At 41.6% G+C, this 23,674-nt stretch overlaps 1 protein-coding gene across 1 annotated transcript; it reads right to left on the reverse strand.

Moving 5' to 3' along the window:
• Positions 1-15,819: 15,819 nt before the first annotated feature.
• On the reverse strand, positions 15,820-18,348 carry LOC144592400 (growth arrest and DNA damage-inducible protein GADD45 gamma-like). The gene is made up of 4 exons (XM_078396970.1): positions 17,581-18,348; positions 16,832-16,933; positions 16,505-16,718; positions 15,820-16,383 (listed from the first exon to the last, which is right to left on the reverse strand). Exons 1-4 carry the CDS (start codon positions 17,634-17,636, stop codon positions 16,270-16,272), a joined length of 486 nt encoding a protein of 161 aa, XP_078253096.1. The 5' UTR covers positions 17,637-18,348; the 3' UTR covers positions 15,820-16,269.
• Positions 18,349-23,674: the final 5,326 nt, after the last annotated feature.

Raw genomic sequence — 23,674 nt, forward strand, 5'->3', positions numbered from 1 at the left:
TTTGGGGACCTACAATCATCTTCACCACTACATCCCATTCATGGGATTTAATCACTGTCTACACCCAACACATTCGCTCATCCACATTCAAAATTGCCCTGATATTTCAAGTTAATTATCATCCATTTTAATTGGTTTAGAAATAAACAGCTGTTCACCAAAGTCAGAGGTAGAGAAGAGAAAAATATTCCTGTGCCAGACCCAGAGACTTGACACTTCCCCATTCATTTCTTCCTTCTGACTCACCAGGTTCTATCTATTCTTGTTGGATAATAGATGGATAGCCCCACCTCTCCAAATTACCCAACCCATTCCCATTCTCCACTTTCTCATCTTCAATCTTCTAATTTTCATTGCCCCCAAACATTTAACTAAAAACCTCTGCTCAGCAAATAATTTTTCTCCCCTCTGTTGGCTCCCCGCCCCTAACCTTGTGCCATGTTTGTCCAATCAAGTCTGCTGACAGCTTTTGGCCCATTCTCCCTATTCCACAAACACTCCTCCAAACGATCCTCACTCATCAGCCCTACAAGCATCGCCATACAAACCCCATCATCTGTCTCCCAAACCTTTCACGAAATAAGTATTCCTCTCACTTTCCTTGACCTTTAGATTCCATTTTCTTTTCAGCTGGACTCTCTTCCTTCCACCACCACACCCAACACATTAATTTGCCATCTACTCCTTTCCAGATCCCAGCAATCTGAGTTTTATATTTCACTTGGCCGCCATTCGAGCATGGCTGACCTATTGTTTCCTCTCAACCCAATTCTCCTCCTTTCTGCCCGTAACATTTGATGCCGTCACGGATCAAGAACCTCGCAATCTCTGCTTTTAAAACAAACAATGACTTGGCCTCCACAGCCACCTGTGGCAATGAATTCCACAGATTCACCACCCTCTGACTAAAGAAATTCCTCATCATCTACATTCTAATGGTATGTCCTTTTATTCTGAGGCTATGCCCTCTAGTCCTAGATTCTCCCACTACTGGAAACATCCCTTCCACTTCCACTCTATCTCGGCCTTTCATTATTCAGTAGGTTTCAGAGATCCCCGCTTATCCTTCTAAACTCCAGCAGGTACAGGCCCAATGCCATCAAATGCTCAACAAATGGTTAAACCAGTCATCCCAAGGATCATTCTTGTAAACTTCCTCTGAATTCTCTCCAACATCAGCACATGTTTCCTCAGATGTGGGGCCCAACACAGTTTACAATATTCCAAATGTGCTCTGAGCAGCACTTTATAAAGCCTCAGTTTTACATTCTTGCTTTTATATTCTAGTCCTCTCGAAATGAATGCTAACATTGCATTTGCTTTTATAACAACCAACACAACCTGCAGGTTAACCTTTTGGGAATCCTGCAGCAGCACTCCCCAGTCCCTTTGAATCTCCAAATTCTGAATCCTCTCCCTATCCTACTTAGAAAATAGTCCATGCCTTTACTCCTTCTACCAAAGTGCATGACCATACATTCTGCCACTTCTTTTCCCGTTCTCCCAACCTGTCCAAGACCTTCTGCAGACTCCCTGCTTCCTCAACGCCACCTGCCTCCCCCCACCTACCTTCGTATCATCCGCAAACATGGCCACAAAACATTCATTCCATCATCCAGATCTTATTATATAACGTGAAGAGTAGCAGCCCTAGCACCAACCCTTGTGAAACACCACTAGTCACCGGCAGCCAGCCAGAAAAGGCCCCCTTATTCCCACTCTTTGCTTTCTGCCAGTCAGCCAATCTTCAATCCATGCTAATACCTTGCCTCTAATACCATGGGCTCGCATCTTGTTTAGCAGCCTCACGTGTGGCACCTTATCAAAGCCCTTCTGAAAATCCTAGTAAACAACGCCCACTGACCAAACCTTTGTCTATCCTGCTATTTACGTCCTTAAAGAATTCTAACGGATTTGTTATGCAAGATCTCCCCTTAACAAAACCATGCTAAAATAGACATTAGCCTATTTTATTGTGTTTTCCTGTACCCCAAAATATTCTTAATACTGGACTCTAAAATCTTACCAACTGTGAAATCAGGCTAACCGGCCTATAATTTCCTTTCTTTTGCCTCACTCCCATCTTAAACAATGGAGTAATTATTGTGATTTTTCCAGTTTTCTGGAATAATTCTTGAGCTACTGCTTTGAGAACCCTGGGGTGTAGAACATCTAATCGAGGAAACGTATCGCCCTTCAGACCCTTCAGCTTCGCAAGTTCCTTCTCCTTTATAATAACAACTGTTCTCACTTCAGCCACCCTGACTCTCTTGAATTTCTGGTATGTTGCTGGAGTCTTCCACAGTGAAGACTGACACAAAAAAGTCACAGCTCAGTCAGGAGAAAGTCCACAAAAGCCTGAGAGTGACATTAAGGGGAGTGTAGGATGTAGGGTTGGCTGGAAAAGGGGTGCAAGAGAATCTATGGCAACAAGAAGAGGAGTTAGATGGCAAAGTGATAAAGAAAGCTGTTGGTTATGGAAGGATGTCAGGAAACAAAAGTAGCAGAAAACAAGCGAGGCAATCTGAAGATAGACACAAAGTGCTGGAGTATCTCAGTAACTCAGTGGATCAAGCAGCATCTCTGGAAGACAAGGATGGGTGATGTTTCGGGTCGGAACACTTCTTCAGACTGAAATTAGAGATGGGGAGGAACTGGAGGTTGGAAAAGGCCAGAACAAATCAGGCAGTGGACCAAGGGCGGGTGGAGCCATAATGACCCATTGTTGACTGGAGAAAAGGTGATAATGAAGGGATACAGGGATGCGAACAGTGGAACGAGTAGGAAGAGGGAGGGCGGGGAAGAGAGAGGATGCAGGGCAGGGGTTACTTGAAATTAGAGAAATCTACGTTCAATACGTCTGGGTTGTAAGCTGCCCAAGCGAAATATGATTGGCTGTTCAATCTGAGTTTGACATGATTATATGTATATACATGTGTATCCGATCTGATTGGATGGCATGCATGTGACAATAACTATCCTAAACATACCTAATAAAATTTAAACTTACTTTAAGGTGATTTAAATATATATAAGGAATCAGTCGTGATACAATGAATGAAGTTCCAAAGGGAGGTGCAATAATCGTTCAAGAACAGCCTGCGATACAGTGGAGCAAACAAGGCTGTCATTAGACCAAAGAATGCTGTACAGTACTTCAATAAGGCACTTGAGGTGCATTTTCCTTGCGTACAGCATGTAAGAAGGCATAAGAAGGCATATTACTTTTCGAAAGTCAGTCATGAAAATAAAAACAAATTTGAATAAAAAATAAAAATTAAACTCTCAATGATGAACCACAATTAATATTTGAAATGATTGCAATCAATGACTGCCTAGGATTTGATCAAACAATTATTTATTTCATGCACTGTGGCATTTGGTGAATTTTATGTGCAAAAAAGGATTGGTTTATTTCATGTAAATGGTTATAATGGTTTTTCATTGTCTCCTCTCTATTACTTAAATATATTTCTACCAAGTATAAAAACTAAAGATTGTCTGGTAAATGGACAAACTCAAATGCCCATTAACTCTTCCCATTCCCGTCTCATGCATGATCTGAATAATTCAGTAAAAAAGGAAAAAATTGTTTAAACATCGAACAGTACAGCAGAGAAACAAAACCTTCAGCCCACAATGTCCACGGTGAACATGGCATAGATAAACTAATCTCATCTGCCTGTACATGATGTATACTCCACCTTTCCCTGTATATCGGAGTGCCTATCCAGAAATCTCCTAAATGCCGCTATTGTATCTGCAGATCTGAATTTTAACAAATGTGTATAAAATTAATTAGACTCTGATCAAGTTAGAATGTGCATCTGGATGAAAAGAGCTTGATGTTCACACTTTGGAAAATGCCCACTTGTGGCCTTTACATCCGCTATCTCCTAAACCTGTGTCTTTAATTGGTGCTGCTCATCGTGTGCAAATGCAAATAAAGGGCCTGTCCCACTTAGGCGATTTTAAGGCGACTGCCGGCGACTAGGCTGCCACCGACAGTTCGCCGGGGTGTCGCGGGCATGATCGTGAGGAGTCTTCCAAAAATCATAGTGGATCTCAGTGTGTCGCTGAGAAATCATCCGGAATGAAATTTCTTGGCGACAGCTGGCTTATCGGCAGGTATCGGTGCTTATTGCAGGCGCTGTCGCCTGCTGTCCCCAGGTTTGATAGGTTCTCTTAGATGCATTTAGAAGCACATAATATTAAATAATAAGTAAAGTGATTTCAAAAAACCAAAAAATGCTTGTGTTTAATCAATTTATTTACCGTCAGGACATTTGACAGGTAGATTGGAGGCTACAGTTTGACGGTCAGGTAAGCATGGGAATTTTCGCGATGTTTATGGCCATCAGCCATTACATTTAAAGTGGGCTCCCAACCCAGATATGCAAACCAGAAACCAGATATGCATCTCCCGTACATTTTCAAAGAATACCCACACACTTTTCACAAAAATCCACTTAACCACTTTTTTAATTAATTTTTTTAATACAGCTATTAGTAAACTGGAAGTAAATCCAGTTTATGCCTTGTTACCTTGAAGCTTGGTTTTCAAGTAACCCATACAAGATGTTATACTTCAAAACTCAGTGATTTCAGCAAAAGTCAGTGATTTCAGCGAAAATTAAGACGCCGGAGAAGCATTGACAGCGTTGGAATTTTGCGATGTTTCCGAAGACAGTGTAATCTCGACCTGACTCGGCATTGTTGTGCTCATTGTCATCGGGTAAAAGAAAATTTTGCCGATCTGCTATGAATTTGACAGTCGCTGGCAGTCGCCAAAAAAATCGCCTATGTAGGACAGGCCCTTTATATGAACTACTCTGTTCACATACATGTATGAATATTTTATTTTAGTTTAGAGATACAGCATGGAAACAGGTCCTTCAGCGCACTGTGTCAATGCTGAGCATTGATCACTCGTTCACACGAGTTCTATATTATCCTACTTTCTCATCCATTCCCTACATACTGGGGACAATTTACAGTGGCCAATTAACCCACATGCCCATACGTCTTTGGGAGGTGGGAGGAAACCGGAGCACCCGGAGGAAACCCACGTAGTCACAGGGAGAATGTGCAAACTCCACACAGACAGCATCCAAGGTCAGGATTGAACTCTGGTCTCTGGTGCCGTGCTACAACAGCTCTACCTGCTGTGCTATTCTGCCAATTAATGTTAAATTATTTGTTCTCAGTCTGTGATCATTTTTTATTTGAAATGATTCACCTCACTCTTCAGATCTCTCAAACCTACCTTTATATATAATAAATGAATTTGGTTTGGCTGTTATAATAACTGACAAAAAATGACAGTGTGCAAGACAGCAATAAAATTAAAAATGCAGTGTGCAAGGGAGGTGATATTTACATATTGGGAACGCCACAATGAATTAAGGGGAATTAGTTCCTTTTTGAAAGCACAGGTAATACAAATAATACTGATGCAATATACTTAAAGTCTAGAATCAAGGATGAGTAAACATCCTGAGATTGAAAGTTAAACGCACAAAATCATTCATGATTGTTAATGCTGCTCTCCAATTGCTGTAGCCTGGAGTTAAACATGAAGTCACTCCCACAGAACTAATTATTAAAATTATATTTTCCCAGTTGTTTTGCTCAATCGTCTTCTGCGTGTTCCACTAACAGGAATTTTAAAGGGAGCGCCAGTGACTAGGGAGAACTGGGCAATAAAAGGAGACAGCTGGATCTAGGGGTTAGGTCAAGAAATGAGCCAGGCTGAATGAGGGGGCACACAGTGGGCCAATGGAAAGTCTGGGAGGGGCAATGATGGGTGAGGGGCCAGGTCAAGAGATGAACCAGATTCCAGGAAAGGCCAGGCAGGCAGAAGGGCTAGCTGGTGCCAAGGGAGGGGCGAGGTAGTCAGAGGAACTGAACAATTCAGGGGAGGGGCCAGTCAACAGATGCATAGGGAGGAACTGGGCTGAGGGTGGAGCGGTGGTGAGGAATTAACCTGAGGTTGATATTGGGCCAAGGCAGGGGATGCGAGGGGACAGGATAAATGATAGGACCCTGCATGAGAGAGCAGCCATGCCAAGGGAAGGGTCTGGGTGGAGCGAGGTGAGGGTGAGTGAAGAACCAGGGCAGTCGAGGGGCTGGGCCTATGAGGGGTCTGAGGTTAGGAAAAGGACTGTATCATAGGTGGGCAGCCAGGCCAAATCTGATTAACCTTCACCTGTCACATCTGGCATATGCTGTATAACTCGTCTGTTAACAGGGTCACATTTACCTTGCATGTTTAGTTAAGTCTTCAAAGCAAGGTTACACTAAGAAATACAAATATTAAAAGGTGAAAGACACAAAGTGCTGGTATGACTCAACAGGTCAGGCAGCACCCCGGACAACATGTATAGGTGATGTTTTGGGTCGGACCCTTCTTCAGACGGAACAAGATCGTGACTACAGGTGCTGTCTTTACGGAATTGGTATGTTCGCTGTGTGACTGCGTGGGTTTTCTCCAGGTGCTCTCATTTCCTCCCACACTCCAAAGATGTGCAGAAGTGTAGGTTAATTGGCTTCTGTAAATTGTCTCCGGTTTATCGGACAGAACTAGTGTACAAGTGATCACTGTTCGCCACAGACTCAGTGGAACAAAGGGCCTGCTTTCATGCTGTATCTCTAAACTAAACTAATCTAAACTGAGCCTACTAAACTAAGCAGCCTTCTTTCTAAATAGTAAACAGTGTCTGACTTTAGCAGTTAACCTCCTCAATTGTACAAATACTGTACTGGAGAAGATGCAGTGGATATGAAGATGTGGCCACAAATGCAAAATTGAGGCCTTGAGTAAAGATCTGCACATATTCTCTGCAATAGAGGAAAATGTGGGAAGATTTAATGGATGTGTGCAAAATTGTAAGAGTCTTTGATAAAATAAGTGTGAAGAAGCTATTTCCCCCGGTAGAGGGCTTAAATCAAGTGGGCCTAGATAAGGTAATCAGCATATATTAAAGGGGAGAAGAGGAAAAAAGTTCTCAGTTAGAGACTGGTAGAGGTCTGGAACTTACAATCTGAAATTTACTCTCATTACTAACAGCCGAGTCTCCTACCTGCTTTAAAAAGCTCTTCAATAATGCCAGTGCCCAAGAAGAGTGAGGTGACATGCCTCAATCACTACCAATCAGTGGCACTAATGCTCATGATGATGAAGTGTCATAACAACTTCTACCTTAGCAAGAACCTGGACCCACCACAATTTGCCCAGCACCAAAATAGATCAATGGGGGTTGCGATCTCGCTGGCTCTCCACTCTGCACTGGACCACTTGGACAATAAGAGCACATACGTTAGGCTGTTGTTCATTTACTACAGGTCAACAATGGTTCAACACCATTATCCCTTCCAAACTTGTTATCAACCTCAGGGAACTGGGTCTCTGCTCATCCCTCTGCAACTGCATCTTCAATTTCCTTATTGATAGACCACAATCAGTATGAATTGGCAACAACATTTCCGTCCCAATAAACATCAGCACAGGAGTACCTCAGGGCTGCTCAGCCCCTGGCTCTACTCACTCTGTATCCATGACTGTGAAGCCAGACACAGTTCCAACACCATCTTTAAATTTGCCAACAACACCACTCGTTGTTGGACGAATTATGGCTAATGATGAGTCAGAGTATAGTAGGGAGATTGAAAGTGTGAATTGTGCCAGAACAATGTCAGAAAGTCAAAGGAGCTGATTGTTGACTTTAGAAGAGGGAACCCTAGGATCCATGAACCTGTCTTCATCAATGGGTTGGTGGTGGAGAGAGTCAAAAACTTCAAATTCCTGGGCATGCATATCTGTGAAAACCTGTTAAGGGTCCAGCAATTGACGCAATCATTAAAAAAGCCCATCAATGTCTCTACTTACTTAGAAGATTGAGGTGATTTGATGTGTTGATGAATGCTCCCTTGAACCTCTACAGGTGTATGGTAGTGAGCATATTAGTTGGTTGCATCATAGCCTGGTTCGGCAACCCGAATGCCTAGGAACAAAGGAGAAAATGGTGGACATTGCCCAGACCATTACAAGTACTCACCTCCGCACCATCAAAGTGATCTGTTGGAGGTACTGCCTCACAAAAAAGGTAGAGGAGTGTGAAAACCATGACCACCAGGTTCAAGAATAGCTTTTTCCCAACAACCATCAAGCTCTTGAACATTGCACAACATTAACCAAACTATGAACTATGGACTGTCTTTGGTTGCACTAAAGACTTTGAGCATTTTTGCATTGGTATTGGGTTGTTAATTTATGGATTTTTTTTTGTTTATTATATGTCCTCTATGAGTACAGTACTGCGTTGTGTTTAGAGGCCTGTTGTGCTGCTGTAAGTAAGTATTTCATTGTTTCATTGTCGATCCATATGACAATTAAACTCTATTGAGTCTTGAAAGGGTGGTAAAAATAGAAACCCTTGTCACATTTTTAACAGACCACCGTGTGGACATGTACACTAAGATCTGTGACCAGCATGCTTACAGATCTAGTGCTGGAAATGGGGTCCAGTGGGGTAGTCCCTTTTTGACCAGCACGGTCATAATGGCTTGAATTGCCTCCTTCTAGTAACAGACATTTTCTATGACGCTATGCAAAGATGGTCTGCTAATTCAGTTTTTTAATCTTTCCTCCATCTCTGCACGTCTACACTTTGTGTATTCTATGCACAATTCCTTTCTGATCAATTGCCTAATCAAAACATTAAAAGTATATTTTTGTGAGAAATCAAAGACACAAGCCAAAGTCCAAATGCTATCCACTGTTTGATACATTTGCATAAAAAAGCACAGAAATGTGACAGATATTGTTTGATTCAAAGTATTTATTCTTAGAATTAAACTATGCTTGTTACGTTGTTTGCAAATATAATACTTCTATTTACTGCACAGATTATTTAAGTTTGGATGCCTGACAGAATTTTAAGTTTTAATGACAACATTGTTCGAAAACAAAAGATGCAGCTTTTCATACATTTAATAAATCTTGTAAAATTATAAGCAAGATGCATTTAGATGTCAATTTAAGAAATCATTGTTTAGGTTATTATTGGCACAATTTCTCTCTTGTATCTAGTGGGCTTGTGTCTACTCAGAACAATGGAGGCACAGTATTTTCTTATCCTGTATGTGGTTGCACTGTATGACTCAGAGGAAGGTCATAATTTGCTGACTCTAGTTTTTTTATGTAAGGCTGGTAATATTTTCAACATTGTTTGATTCATTTTTTAATTTCAAAATTCTGAAAAATACAGGCACTGACCTGCATGTAACCAACCTGACATATTTCAGTTTGTAATACTTTCCAATTCCTCCAAAGGAAGACTCCCATCAATAGCAGACAACCTCTAGTATTAAGCAAAAAACAAACCGCTGGAGGAACTCAGTGGGTCAAGCTGCAATTGTAGAGGCAGATGATCTATCCAAAATTTTGACTCACTCTTAGCTTTCATAAACGCTGCCCGACCCATTGAATGCCTCCAGCAGTTTGATTTTTGCTCCAGGCTAAATTATCTGCAGTCATTTGTGTCTCATTTTTAGCTTTAGTTGTAAGAAATGTGTTCCTTTCACCTTATTGTCATTTTAGTTTAGTTTAGGTCACATAGAAACATAGAAAATAGGTGCAGGAGGAGGCCATTCGGCCCTTCGAGCCAGCACCGCCATTCATTGTGATCATGGCAGATTATCCACATGTTTGGTTTAGTTTAGTTTAGTTTAGAGATACAGCGTGGAAACAGGCGCTTCGGCCCACTGAATCCACACTGACTGATGATCACCCTATACACTAGTTCTATCCTTAGGACCTTTCCAGAATTCAATCTCAGTCTGGGTGAAAAAACTCTTCCTCAGATTCCTTTTAAAGATCCTTTGCCCCACTTTACACTTATGCCTTTATACACCTACTGTGGATTACGATTCACCCTCTCCATGCCCCTTAGAATTTTGCATACCTCGTTCAGGTCGCTCTTCCACTGCAAGGAAGCCAAACCCAGAGTAGCTAGTTTCCCCTCATACCTAAAATATTCCACCCCAGGCATCATCATCCACCCAGACATAATCATATTCTTCCTATCATGTGCCAAACAGAACTGCATGTAACACTCCAGATTTGGCCTAATCAATGTTTTACAACATTGCCCCATAAACTCCTTGCTCTTATATTATATGCCCCGAATGAACTGTACTTATCCAGTTTATACCACTGCACCATATCATTGCAACAAATTAATCTCCACACTCTACTTGAAAACTCTATTTATTGTAAGGCGCAACAGTGTCTCATTACAGAAAATGTATAAGTGCATTCTTTATTCTTGAGCAATTTTTCTGCTGAACATGGTTTTTAAAGTGTCCAGACTATGCATTTATATAAAAATGTTTCAATTACCAATTGATTTTGTTGTGTGATCTTGCAACATCTCTAAACTATAGTAAAAGATTTTGATTCTCTTCGTAACATGTGCCATGCACCAAATATTAAATCATTGGAAACCTTGCAGTTCACAGAACATGTAAGTTTCACAAAAAAAAGCTGGAGTAACTCAGAGTTACTCCAGCTCTTTGTGTCTATCTTCGTTTTAAACCAGCATCTGCAGTTCCTTCCTACACATGTAAGTTTCTGTAATTATCCACAAATTCAGAGCAAAAAAAAAAGAAGAAAAATTTATTGCTATCCATTTATTATCCTGAAAGCACTTAATTGAATCTGAGGAAACATATTTTTCCTTTATACACTTTGTAATACAGCTCTCGAAAATCATAACCCACTCAAAACCCTATTTACTACTTACCAATAAGGTTACACACAACAAACAATTTGTATTCTTTACCAGACTGACTGTCTCAGAATTATATGATCATCTGTAGCAGAGCAGGGCATTGTTTTGTTCTGATGTAATCTGATAACATTGCCAATGCCAGATTTTGAATTTATGCAATTTGAATTATTGTGTTTCTGTATTATTGGTTTCTTTTCTGTGTAGTTTGTCTAAATACTTAGAGCATCATTATGTTTAAAAGCACTCAATATTTTATGATGAAAGCAAACCTGAAAAGTCAGCTGGAACAAATGTAGAGTTATTGCCATTGAAAGATGTGGCACAGAAACAGGCCCTTCAACCCCATCAAATCCACTCTGATCATCAATCACCCATTTTTACTAGTCTTACATTAATTCCATTTTAAATTCTCTTCACATTCTCATCAATTCCCCCTGGCTTCTACTATTCTCTACACAACAGGGGCAATTTAAAGTGGACAAATAACCTACGATTTTCACAGGCACATGGATAGGATAGGTTTAGAAGGATATGGGTCAAACCAGGCAGGTGGGAACTAGTGTAGATGAGCAATTTGGTCGGCGAGGGCAAGTTGGACCGAAGGGCCTGTTTGACTCTACCAACGTGCACATCTTTGGAATCTGAGATAAATTGCAGCACCCAAAGGAAATACATACAATCAAATGTAAACACCACACAGACAGCACCCAAGGTTAGGATTTAACCTGGAACACAGGTACTGTGAGGCAGTGGCTCGACTACCTGCACCATTGTGCTGCTCAAATTATCACATGGCCTTACAGTTCTGAGAAGATTGGGCTCTAACAAAGTTAATCAGATAGCCATTTCCTCAGTATTATCTGTGCCTTCACGAGAAACATATAAAAGTCAGGTAGCTATGTGATCCAAAGATGGACACAAAATGCTCGAGTAACTCAGCAGATCATGCAGCATCTTCGGGAAAATGGAATAGGTGACATTTCGGATCTGAACCCTTCTTCCGACCCAATGCGCCATCTATTCTTTTTCTACAGAGAAGCTGCCTGACCTGCTGAGTTACTCCAGCATTTTGTGTCTATCTTCGATATAAATCAGCATCTGCAGTTCCCTCCTACACAGCTCTGTGATCCATGCCAGACCTTTGTAGAGTGGAGAATTACAACTAGTTTTCATTGTAACAGATATCCCCATTTCATCTGAGCACTGACAGAGATGCAGATGCAGCTCACCTGATAGGAAGGATGATCAGAGAACAAATCAAACTACAGTTTTCATGCTTTTTTTAACTGTGTCAACAGCAAAGATTTTTTGCAGGATCTTTGTTGTCTTTCAACTGAAATCAAGTGCAAAAACAAGAGCGTGCTAGCAGACAAACTTCAAAGTTGTAAGAATATGACTTTTTAATCTTAAGCATGCCTTAATGTATTGGGCTTATATGATAGTTGATGGTATCATCTGTTGGAATCATCTGATGGTATCAACTACTATTCAACTAGCTAAATTTAACTGTTAAAATTGATGACAAATAACCTTCAAAATCAAACAAAATTTTGCCAGAGAGGATATTTGACATTAATTTACTACCAACCGAAGTATAATATTTTTTAATACTATATGGCATGGTACAATGTTTATTCATGATAAGGAGTTGTGACTCATAAATTATCACATTCATATGATAACATTCTGCATTTGCCATATAGTTATACATCATAATTTGCTTTTGTGATATTATGTTGTGTGGGACATATACATTCCACTGCATCCATCTATATATGTGAAATGGAGTTCTACAACATGATTAAGGATTAGGATTTTATGTACATATAAGTAGGAGACAGAGAACAATTGAGTTGATGGGTCCTTCCAATGGAAGATAGTAATGGATGACAGTATCAGTAAATGAGCTTAGATAGGGAAACAGGTAAGGTTATAAAGAGGGAATTCAAATAAATTTCAGAGCAGAAGTTCAATTAAGGTTTTGTACTGATGGAACTACTATCCAACTAGCTATGTTGCACATCCAAAAGGTAATCAGGATGTTGGAGATACAAGAAACTGCAGATTTTGTAATCCTGAGCAAGAAGCAAACTGCTGGAAGAACTCAGGTGACATTTGTGGAGGTGAATGGACACTCAACATTTCAGGTCAGTTCCTTTATTCATGTTGTTTTGTTTCCTGCTGAATTATACTGCACAATGCGACATTCATGATAAGTTCTGAGACCCATAGGTTGACAAGTTTAACCAAAATGTCAAAGATTATATGTTTGTATGACAAGGATGTGTAAAAAGAGTAATGCGATTATCATGTGGGATTTTATTTTTAAACTGGGCAAACCACATTAGCAGAAATAGCATGGAGGATGAATTTGTCCAATGTATAAGAGTAAGCTTTCTCAATCGTTATGTTGAGAAATGTTGAGGAGGCAGACAATTTTAGATCTAGTATCATGCAATGAGAATGGGTTAGTAATAAGCTGGTAGTTAAGTGGCTTTGAGGCAAAAGTGATCACGATGTGATAGATCTTTTATAACAATTAAAAGTGATTTAGTTCAATGTGAAACCAGGGCCTTAAATCTAAAAAGAAACAATGAGATTAGAGTTTGGTTACTGCAGCTTTCTGAATGTAACTGTAAATGAATAATTTAAGGAATTAACACAGCCTACAGCAAATATAACCACTTAAGGCTTAAAACACTAACAGAAAAAAACGCTCCAGCTATCAAGGGAAATTAAAGTATGAGAGCAAATGAACAAATTTATAATTTTGCCAAAAGACTTAGTACGGGTGTCAGAGGTTAAGAAGGCAGGAGGGAGAGATAGATCAGCCATGATTGAATGGCGGAGTAGACTTGATGGGCCAAATGGCCAAATTCTACTCCTATCTTTATGATCTTATGAAGAGTTATACACCTGAGGATTGAGGAACTCTCAAGATTCCAGCAAAGGACAATGAAGACATTGAAAACAAAAGGTAAAGTAGAATATGAGCTAAATCTAGAAAAAAAAGGACTTGAATAGTTTCCTTGGATAAAAATGAAACATAATGTCAGTCTCTACAGAGTGAGACAGCCAAAATTAGACAAGGAAATAAGAAAACAACTTCCTAGGAATAGTGAACAGAATCAAATGAGTATCCAAAATAAATTAGAATGGTAACAAAATGGTATTGATGAGAGTTGTTGGAGCTAACAGTTGAGAAACCTCCAGGAGCAAATGACATGCATCCCATGATTTAGAAAGTGCTGACTATAGAGTGACTGTCAACTGACAATCATTACATCTATAGTGACAACATCTTCCAAAATTCCAGGGCTTTTGTGTCAGTTCCTAGACTAGAAGACAGCAAATGCATCCCCACTATTTAAAAATGGAGGGAGTGAAACACAAAACTATAGACCTGTTTTGCCTGAAGTTAGTAAGTGAAAAAGTGCTAAAATCTTCTCTTAAGGAATTGGTCACAGAATGTTGGAAAATAATTGCAACACTGACATGGATTTATGAAGAAAATTTTGTATCTTTGAAGTTGCAATACACAGAGGAAACATGGGTGAAGACAGGGGATTCTAACAGTTTCTGTATTTCTGTAATAGCCTTTAAAAAGGTTCCACTGAAGTTGTGAAGATTAGACTATATGTTTGTAAGTAACATACTAGCATGAACTGAGCATTGGTTAACCAACAGAAAATAGATCATTTATGGATTGGGAGGCTGAGTAGTGGAATGCTGGAGGGACAGTTGCTTATGTACCAGCTGCCCATATATTGTATCCATAACTTTGATATCTTGCACTTGATCTCCTCATCCAAGTTTGCTAACAATACAGAGTTAAATAGCAGTATGGATTGTGAGGATGCAGAGTCCCCATGGGGATGTGAACAGGTTGCATAACAGGGCACGAACCTGTCAGATGGAATGTGATGTCAAAAATGCGGCAGTTCAATTCAGCAAAAGCAAGAAGAATTTAACAGGCGATATTGTTCCGAGAAATGTGGGGTTCTTTTCAGAGAAGCCATACTAAGTTTCCATTTTCATTCCACAAAAGTAGGCAATTGTGAAATCAAATGAAATGTCAGCCTTCATGGCAAGAGTAAATTATTCCTGCAATTGTCCTAGATTGTGGAATCTGCAAACTGATTTGATTTCCCCTCCAAAGGAACAATCTGCTTGCAATAGAGGGCATATGAAGGTGTGTCTGATTGACTCCTGCAAAGATTACACAGACCAACTCAATATCCCTATGATTTTAGAACAATGAGATGATCTCCTTGAACTAAGTTTTCACATAGTGGGTGCATGGGGTAATGTTTCACCTAGGTGCCAAGAGGCAGTGGTTAAAGTTCAAAATGAAGATTAGGTTCACCCGCTGTTAGTGAATCTCTACCAAAGATGGCATTGCTAATTGCACAAATCAAGAGAAGCATGCATTCAAAACCTAGACTGAAGCTAGATGCAAATAGTTTACAGGACAGGACTAGCCCAAATTATCAAGGATGCTTTGCAGAATTGTCCAGGATCCAACAGCCAGTGTGCTAGCTATAGGGTAGTTCTAGCAATTGCATTCTAGATATGTACGTACATTGGCTTTGTAAGTGTCCTTGGAGTAATTGCCTCTTACCAGAAAAGGGCATTTAATGAACCCAGAAATTTAACAAGTAATTGCATCATATCTTGTAAATCAAACCAAGATCAGTAGTCATTTATGGACAAAGAAAATATTTTAAATTTGGCACCCATCTACTAAGTTGCAAGGAATTTTACAACTGGCAAAAGAAACACCTACTTTATTCTTGACTTGTAACATTTTCCACAAAATGAAGATTAGAAATTTGATCAGCCAGGCAGTACTTCCCCAACTTAGTTATGCTGACAGTTGCAACCTACATTAAGTTCTGTAACAGCTAATGCAGGTGGGTGACAATTTTGGTGACCTAGTTAATATGACTAGTGTTCATTTTTACTGTAACAGCAATTTCTATAGAGAAAAATCAAAGCAAACATTCATGTTCTTTTTAGCATTTAATTCATATACTTTACAAAAAATAAACTTTGTATACATGGTAAAGATTCTGTAGAGTTCAACTGACGACAAGATCTTTAAGTCCATCGCAAGAGTCAAAGTTTGACTGTTTCACAGGTGTTTTGGAAACACAGTTTTACAGTCTAGCCTGATACAAGCCTTCATCCTCCAAGTTGCACAAACAGAACTCTGTGGCAGGTGCAGAGTTGTACGGGTCTTCCACGTCCTCTTCGCTACTCCAGGTCCAAGCTATTGTGCACCACATTCCTTTATTCCAACCAACCATTTGCAACCACCACTCCTGGTCATCTCTGCCTCTGTATCACCACCACTGGTCTTATGTCCACGAGACTGATCAATTCAGTCCAATGTGTAGACCCAGGAAGCCACTTTGCCCTTTGGCAGTGACTTAAAAATACAACATTTCTAGCAACCAAAGTCTGTGCAGCAACTTCAACGCTCAGGAAAGGAAATGTTGGGGACCCATTGATTGGTGCAGCGGCTCTCTTCACAGAAGACACCAAGTTTCTCTAGAGCTGGATCTTTCCAAGAGTCTTGGCTTGGATTCTGAATGCAATGAAAAAGAGGCATGTTAAAAATGTGGCCATGTACCAAGTCCAATGTTTACTTCAATTATCAAATAGCGCCCAAAGAGCTTGTTAAAACACCCCACAAAAAGCACACTTACAGTGACTAGAATGCAATGCATGTCTTTGGGCTCCTCATTGTCAGCAGAATTACCAACGATCTCGACCAGCCTCTGAAAGTCATTCACTCTCACTATGATGATATCATTATCGCAGCAAAAAGCCTGAATTAAAGTGAAGTGGATTTGCAGAGCGATGTCACCTACGTCTTGTTCGTCGCTGGCAAGGAGGCATAACACCACACTGTCTGGATCACTGCAAAACAAAAACATGATTAGCCACCAACTCTCTCTCAAGCCGGATGAATAGGACTGCAATTGCTGATCTTGGGCGGGGTGCATTTAGAAAGAGAGGTTCTGAGAACTTACACATTCATGACTTTTGCAGACTCGTAGACTCCAACCGTCAGACAATGCTGCCGTTGCGCCGAGCTCAGCAACTCCTCCAGGGCTTTGCCAGCAGCTTGCATCCTGAAATAAAGGAGAGATCAGCACAAGCGTCGAGCCAGCTTACACCCCATGTCAGTTACCACCAAAGTACGAGCCGCAGTCCAGTCGGAGCCCGGGTCGGCAGGCAGCTCGCCCCCCTCCTCACCCGTTGCTGAAGGGCGAGCAGGTCGAGCTGTCGCGCTCCACTCCCTTGTTTTTTTCAAACGGACCCAGAGCCGGCGGCGGCCGCCCCTCGCGCACTAACCGACAGCGGCAACTCGAGACGCCGCCCGCTGCCGCAGCTGCACCGACCGACCGCCCGCCCGGGCACCCACTGCTGTTGTACCGCCCGCCCGCCCGGGCACGCACCAACCAGGGCACCCACCCGCTGCTGCACCGCCCGCCCGCCCGGGCATGTACCCACCCACCCACCGCTGCATCGCCCGGGCACCCACCCACCCGCTGCATCGCCCGCCCGGGCATGTACCCACCCACCCACCCACCGCTGCATCGCCCGGGCACCCACCCACCCGCTGCTGCACCGCCCGCCCGGGCATGTACCCACCCACCCACCGCTGCATCGCCCAGGCACCCACCCGCCCGGGCTCGCACCCACCCGCTGCTGCACCGCCCGCCCGGGCATCCACCCGCCTGGCCCCGCACCCTTGTACAAATGCACTGTCCCGTACCTTTCGGCACTTTCCACTTGTTGCTCCTCAACAGCGTTGAATTCCTCAAGGGTCATCCTTTCGGCGAAGGGCTGAATGATCGCGGTGGGCTTGAGGGTTGGAGTGGGTGAGCGGTGCTTGAAGCAGCAGGTGTGCAGTAGTTGCAGGCAGTCGCCGTCGCTCAGACTTGCAGCGGCTTTGCAGCAGTTGCCGACGGTCACTCGCTCAGTCAGACTTTGCAGAAGTTGCAGCGGTCACTCGCTGTCAGGCTGCGCAGTAGTTTCCTGTACTCGGTCAGTCTGTGTAGTAGTTGCAGCGGTCGCTGTTTCTCAGTCAGACTGCACTAGTTGCAGCCGTCGTTCAATCGGGACTGTGCACGAGCTGCCGGTCAGTCAGTCAGACAGCAGTAGTCGCAGCGGGCGCTGTTTTTCAGTCAGACTGTGTGCAGTACTCAGACTGTGGGCACTAGTTGCAGTCTGGCGATCTCTCAGTCAGACTTTTGACACGAGTTTGGTCAGTAGTTGCAGGCTGTTGACACGAGTTTGGGCAATACGTGCAGGCTGTTGCTGTCTCTCAGTCAGACTGTTGACACAAGTTGCAGGCTGTTGACACACTGGTTTGGCCAGCAGTTGTAGGCTGTTGCTGTCTCTCAGTCAGACTGTTGGCAGTAGTTGCCGACTGTTAACACTGGTTTGGGCAGTAGTTGCAGGCTGTGGGCAGTAGTTGCAGGCTTTGGGCAGTAGTTGCAGGTAGGCAGGCTGTTGTCAGTAGCTGCAGACTGTTGCTGTCTCTCAGTCAGACTGGCCGCGAACTCGCCGCCGCTCCCTCTTGTAGCGCGCATCCATTGTGCGCGGCCCCGCGGCTCTCTGATTGGAGCGGAGCGCCGCCTCATTAATTATGCAGAGCCGTACCCCCACGTGGGGCGTTTGCCGTCTCCGCTTGTTACTGGGGAGAAACTGATGGGCGAAGGTTATTGATTTTATTCCTTGAAGGAGTATAACATTTTACTAATTAAGCTAAAAAGACAAACAAGGAAAAACATTGGGGTAAAAGGTTGCAATACCGCAACATTTAGCATGCAGTTGTAAATTTTGTTTAAAGAAAAAAACTTTTTATTTAACCCAACTTTCTTAAAAAATCAATGTGCATGTGCTGCAATTGATTGCTCATAATTTACAACCCCATCTTCAATAATATTGCAATGCAATAAGATGCCATTATCGCAACAGAGAAGGGGGTGAAAGGCTCTGCTTTTCAGCAAAGGCTTTTTGTTCTTTGGGCAGGCATTGCACGGCACACGCTGCTCATTATCATATCTAAAGAGAGCACAATAGAACTTTGAGCAGAGTTTCTGGCGTGTGGCAACATTAAGAACCCGGTGCGATGAACCCTTTCTTCCATGAAACATTGCTACAGCTGCCACTTTAGTGTGAATGCTGTGCGTGTGGTGTGTGTTTCGGAGGGGGTGGAATTTGGATAATAGTGTAATTGAAGATGTATAGTCCCAGTGTTTTGTGCAAAAATGTAGAAGGCAAGCTACGTGAAAGTTATTCTAACTACAGAATAGGTTTCACGTTGTTCAACAATAATAACACTACAGTTGCACAAATACGAAAGTTTTTGTGGCATCTCTTAAAACTCTAGCACTCACTTGTGCTTAGCCAGCTGTGCCAAACCTATGTATTAAATTATATATCATGTTCTATACTTAACAAATACATGGTTTAAATGGGTTAAAAAGTACTGCTCGTCAGCTGTTCGCTACATTCGTGTACTATACATTTTATTGAACGAGGCAATAATGCAGGATGTTGGCGTCACTGCGTTTAGCACGAACGTTGCAAAGTATTGCTTAAAATAAGTGCATGCTCATTGCAAATTTTAAGAGAAATTACAGTTTCTTTTTATAACTTTGCTCTTGTTGGCGGAAGTGGACTTCAGGCTCTATGCGGTTGAGTTTTTTGAACTCTTTATTCGTAGTTACCAATATGATTTAGCGTGTGAGTGCCCCATCTAGTGGTGCACATGTCAAAGCGCTACATGTCATAATTCTCTGAGCTAATTTAAGTTATCTTCAAGTTTCCTCTTTCCCTTTATGCAAAATACATATTTGGTTCCAAACCTCAGTGAAATGTACAAATTTGAAAGCTTTAATGGACTAATATTTCATTATCTTTGAAAATTACAGCTTGTCAAACAATAGAATGGTGTTCAAGTAGTTTGGGTGCCACTCCTAATAGAAAATATTACTGGAGACCTGCCCTGGTCACCAATACTGGAGTTGTGAACACCCCAACATACAAATGAGCTCCCATAATACTATTAAACAAAAATCCAATGTACGTATAAACGTTCATTCCTACGAATGGCAGAATTAGTTTTCTTTCTCTCCACTTTCAGTAATTGTTCTTTCTCATCAGTTTTATGGGCCTTGATGCCATTCATTACAATGCTGTGGAGGTATGGTTACCATATCAGGTGTTTTCTGTATATTTGTAACTTATGGATGTCTCTAAAAATGGAACCGGTTTGTTACCGGGGGAGGCTTGTAATTCAGTAGATGACAATGATGTAGGCCCATGGATACATGATTTATCATGTAAGGGATGACAGTCAGGCCATGCTTTGAGAGGGAAGTTAGAGTCACAGAGAGTCGCAGCATTATATGGAAACAGACCCTTTAGCTCAACTTATCAATGCCAACCAAAATGTCTGCCTGAGCCATTCCCATCTGCATGTGTTTGGACCATATCCCTCTCAACATTACTATTATTGGAACATCCAAATTATATTGAATTTGATATTTAGATCAATTGCTGGGCCAATGGCTCAAATCCACACTGGTTGCAAAATGTGGATTAGCAGTATTTGCAGTGGTTGTGGTAATTGCAAAGGTTTACCACTATCAATGTATTTTATGAAACACATATAATACTATAATTCTGAGGCAATCGAGTGATACTCAACTCATTGATGAGGGAAGATCAGCATCTTTTCATTCACTAATTGAATAATAAATCAAGCAACCATGACCCATGGTATTAGTGCTAACTCTGATATCCTGGCACAAAATCAATAAAGTGGTGTACCATTTAGCAGATACCATTTAGGCGATCAAGGTAATATTTCACCTTCATGCACATTTCAGGGAAGCAAAGCTGTCATAAAAACATAATTGATTTTTCACTCTGCACAATATTTATATGGACTGATGCCTCGCAATGGACTTTGATGCATGTCATGGAGACAATATGATAGTAGACTTTAATGGCCTGAAATTTACATTAACTCTATTCACTTGGAATCAGTCAAACAGTGTAAAGGATCATGTAGTTTTAAGTGCAAGTTACAATGGCTGTAAATCCAGATGTCGTCATCTGTAAAAATGGTTTAAAATTGGAACCATCTTTGCCCTCAGATGGAGAATTTCTGCCATTTGTAACTACTCCGGGAATCTCTTCTATAAACTGTGCAGATTTTTGAAGTGCAAAGTCATTAATAGGCAAATTTTACATGCTTTTAACTAGCTCACAATACTTAATTTCTGATAGACAGGCTAGCATGCAATTGTAAAACTAGAATATGGCTCTGTATGTTTTTTTAAATGTTCTTCATGATTTTAAATTACTCAATGTGGATTAAAGACTTGTGATTTAAAACCATTTTCAGCTGCATTAATAAAGCTGCACCCAGGTGACAGTTCTGTAATATGCCAGTAGGTATACTTTAACACATGAAAAAAAAGCAAGACTTTACATTTTGTCATGCTATTTATTGCAATGATTCACAGTTAGTTTTACATAATGATTATACAGTTAAAATTGAAACTTTGTTCATAGCTTCATTCAAAAGCCCAGTGAAATATCATGAGCAATTGGCTTGTTTATTGCTGATTATGTCCAAAGTGGAAAGTCCATACTTTTGTGCATAAGGGCTGCCAGGAGCAGGATAGACAATGCTGTTAAAGAGATGTTAAATCTCACTGCTTGGTTTTTCCAATTACATCTATTGGCTCCTATTTCTTTAGTTGGACACCTGTACATTCACCTGTTCAGTTTTTGCAAAAGATTCCCAGCATCATTTTAAGATTGCTTCTGATCAACAGATGTTTTTGTTCCTGCATAAGAAAAGTAATATATATTTTTAAATAATAATATTTATCTGGTGTTTTGAGAGGTCGCAATGCCCTCATAATGCAACTTTGGTGTATTTTTCCCTCTCTATTCAAAGGGTTCTATAATGGCCTTTATTTTAGAATCATTGAGTCATCTACCATAACTAATGACCATGCTGACCATCAGTGCTTATCTATACTAATCCCACAGTTTAATCCATAGATTAGATAGACACAAAATGCTGGAGTAACTCAGCAGGACAAGCAACATCTCTGGAGAGAAAGAATAGGGGATGTTTCGGGTTGAGACTCTTCTTCAGACGGGTCTTGACCCAAAATGTCACCCGTTCCATCTCTCCAGAGATGCTGCTTGGCCCGCTGAGTTACTCCAGCATTCTGTGTCTATCTTCAATGTAAACCAGCATCTGCAGTTGCTTCCTACACACAATCCATAGTTTGCTGTGCTCAGGTGATGCAAGTATTTATCCTGATGCTATATACTATGAGAATAGCTGCCTCCACCAAATTCTCACATAGTGTGTTCAAAACTTCAACCATCCCATAATGAAAAAAAAAGTTTCCTCAGATCCTCTCCAAACCTCATATTCCACACATTCTCCAGCCAGATGGAAAAGTTTCATTATCTATTGATCTATACCTCTCACAATTTCGTAGCTCTCCCATCAATTTATTCTCAAGTCAAGTTTATTTGTCACATACACATACACGATGTGCAGTGAAATGAAAGTGGCAATGCCTGCGGATTGTGCAACAAAAAAAAAGAATTACAGTTACAGCATATAAATTAAAGTTAATACAGAGAAGACAAAATTTAGTCCCTGGAGTTATAAAAGTTAACAGTCCTGATGGCCTGTGGGAAGAAACTCCGTCTCATCCTCTCCATTTTCACAGCGTGACAGCGGAGGCGCTTGCCTGACCGTAGCATCTGGAACAGTCCATTGCTGGGGTGGCAGGGGTCCCTCATGATCTTGCTTGCTCTCGATCTACACCTCCTGATGTATAGGTCCTGCAGGGGGTCGAGTGTAGTTCCCATGGTGCGTTCTGCCGAATGCACTACTCTCTGCAGGGCCTTCCTGTCCTAGGCAGAGCTGTTCCCAAACCAGACTGTAATGTTGCCGGACAGGATGCTCTCTACAGCCCCAGAGTAGAAGCAATGAAGGATCCTCAGAGACACTCTAAATTTCCTCAGCTGTCCAAGGAGGTAAAGGCGCTGCTTTGCCTTACCCACCAGTGCGGCAATGTGCGTTGCCCATGTCAGATCCTCTTTGATGTGGACTCCCAGGTATTTAAAACTGCTAACCATATCCGTAGACCCATTTATTTCCAGTGGCGTGTACGTCCTTGGATGTTGAACCCTTCTAAAGTCCACAATCAGCTCCTTAGTTTTTTTGACATTCAAGAGGAGGCTATTGTCCTGACACCAGAGTGCCAGATCAGCCACCTCCTCCCGGTAGGCCTTCTCATCATTGTTGGAGATCCGGCCCACCACCACAGTGTCATCAGCAAACTTGATGATGGAGTTTGAGCTGAACCTGGCCACACAGTCATGTGTGGACAGGGAGTACAGTAGACAATAGACAATAGGTGCAGGAGGAGGCCATTCGGCCCTTCGAGCCAGCACCGCCATTCAATGTGATCATGGCTGATCATTCTCAATCAGTACCCCGTTCATGCCTTCTCCCCATACCCCCTGACTCCGCTATCCTTAAGAGCTCTATCCAGCTCTCTCTTGAATGCATTCAGAGAATTGGCCTCCACTGCCTTCTGAGGCAGAGAATTCCACAGATTCACAACTCTCTGACTGAAACAGTTTTCCTCATCTCAGTTCTAAATGGCCTACCCCTTATTCTTAAACTGTGGCCCCTTGCTCTGGACTCCCCCAACATTGGGAACATGTTTCCTGCCTCTAACGTGTCCAACCCCTTAATAATCTTATACGTTTCGATAAGATCTCCTCTCATCCTTCTAAATTCCAGTGTA

Source organism: Rhinoraja longicauda, chromosome 3 (assembly GCF_053455715.1).
Source record: "Rhinoraja longicauda isolate Sanriku21f chromosome 3, sRhiLon1.1, whole genome shotgun sequence".
NCBI lineage: Eukaryota > Metazoa > Chordata > Chondrichthyes > Rajiformes > Arhynchobatidae > Rhinoraja > Rhinoraja longicauda.

What these genes read in the sequence shown, in the direction of transcription:
- LOC144592400 (XM_078396970.1), bottom strand. Translation starts at nt 17,636, where the DNA reads ATGACCCTTGAGGAATTCAACGCTGTTGAGGAGCAACAAGTGGAAAGT. An exon ending in CAAGTGGAAAGTGCCGAAAG is followed by an intron (nt 16,934 to 17,580) that starts GTACGGGACAGT and finishes CCTTTATTTCAG; the next exon opens with GATGCAAGCTGCTGGCAAAG. An exon ending in TGCATTGCATTCTAGTCACT is followed by an intron (nt 16,384 to 16,504) that starts GTAAGTGTGCTT and finishes CATTGCATTCAG; the next exon opens with AATCCAAGCCAAGACTCTTG.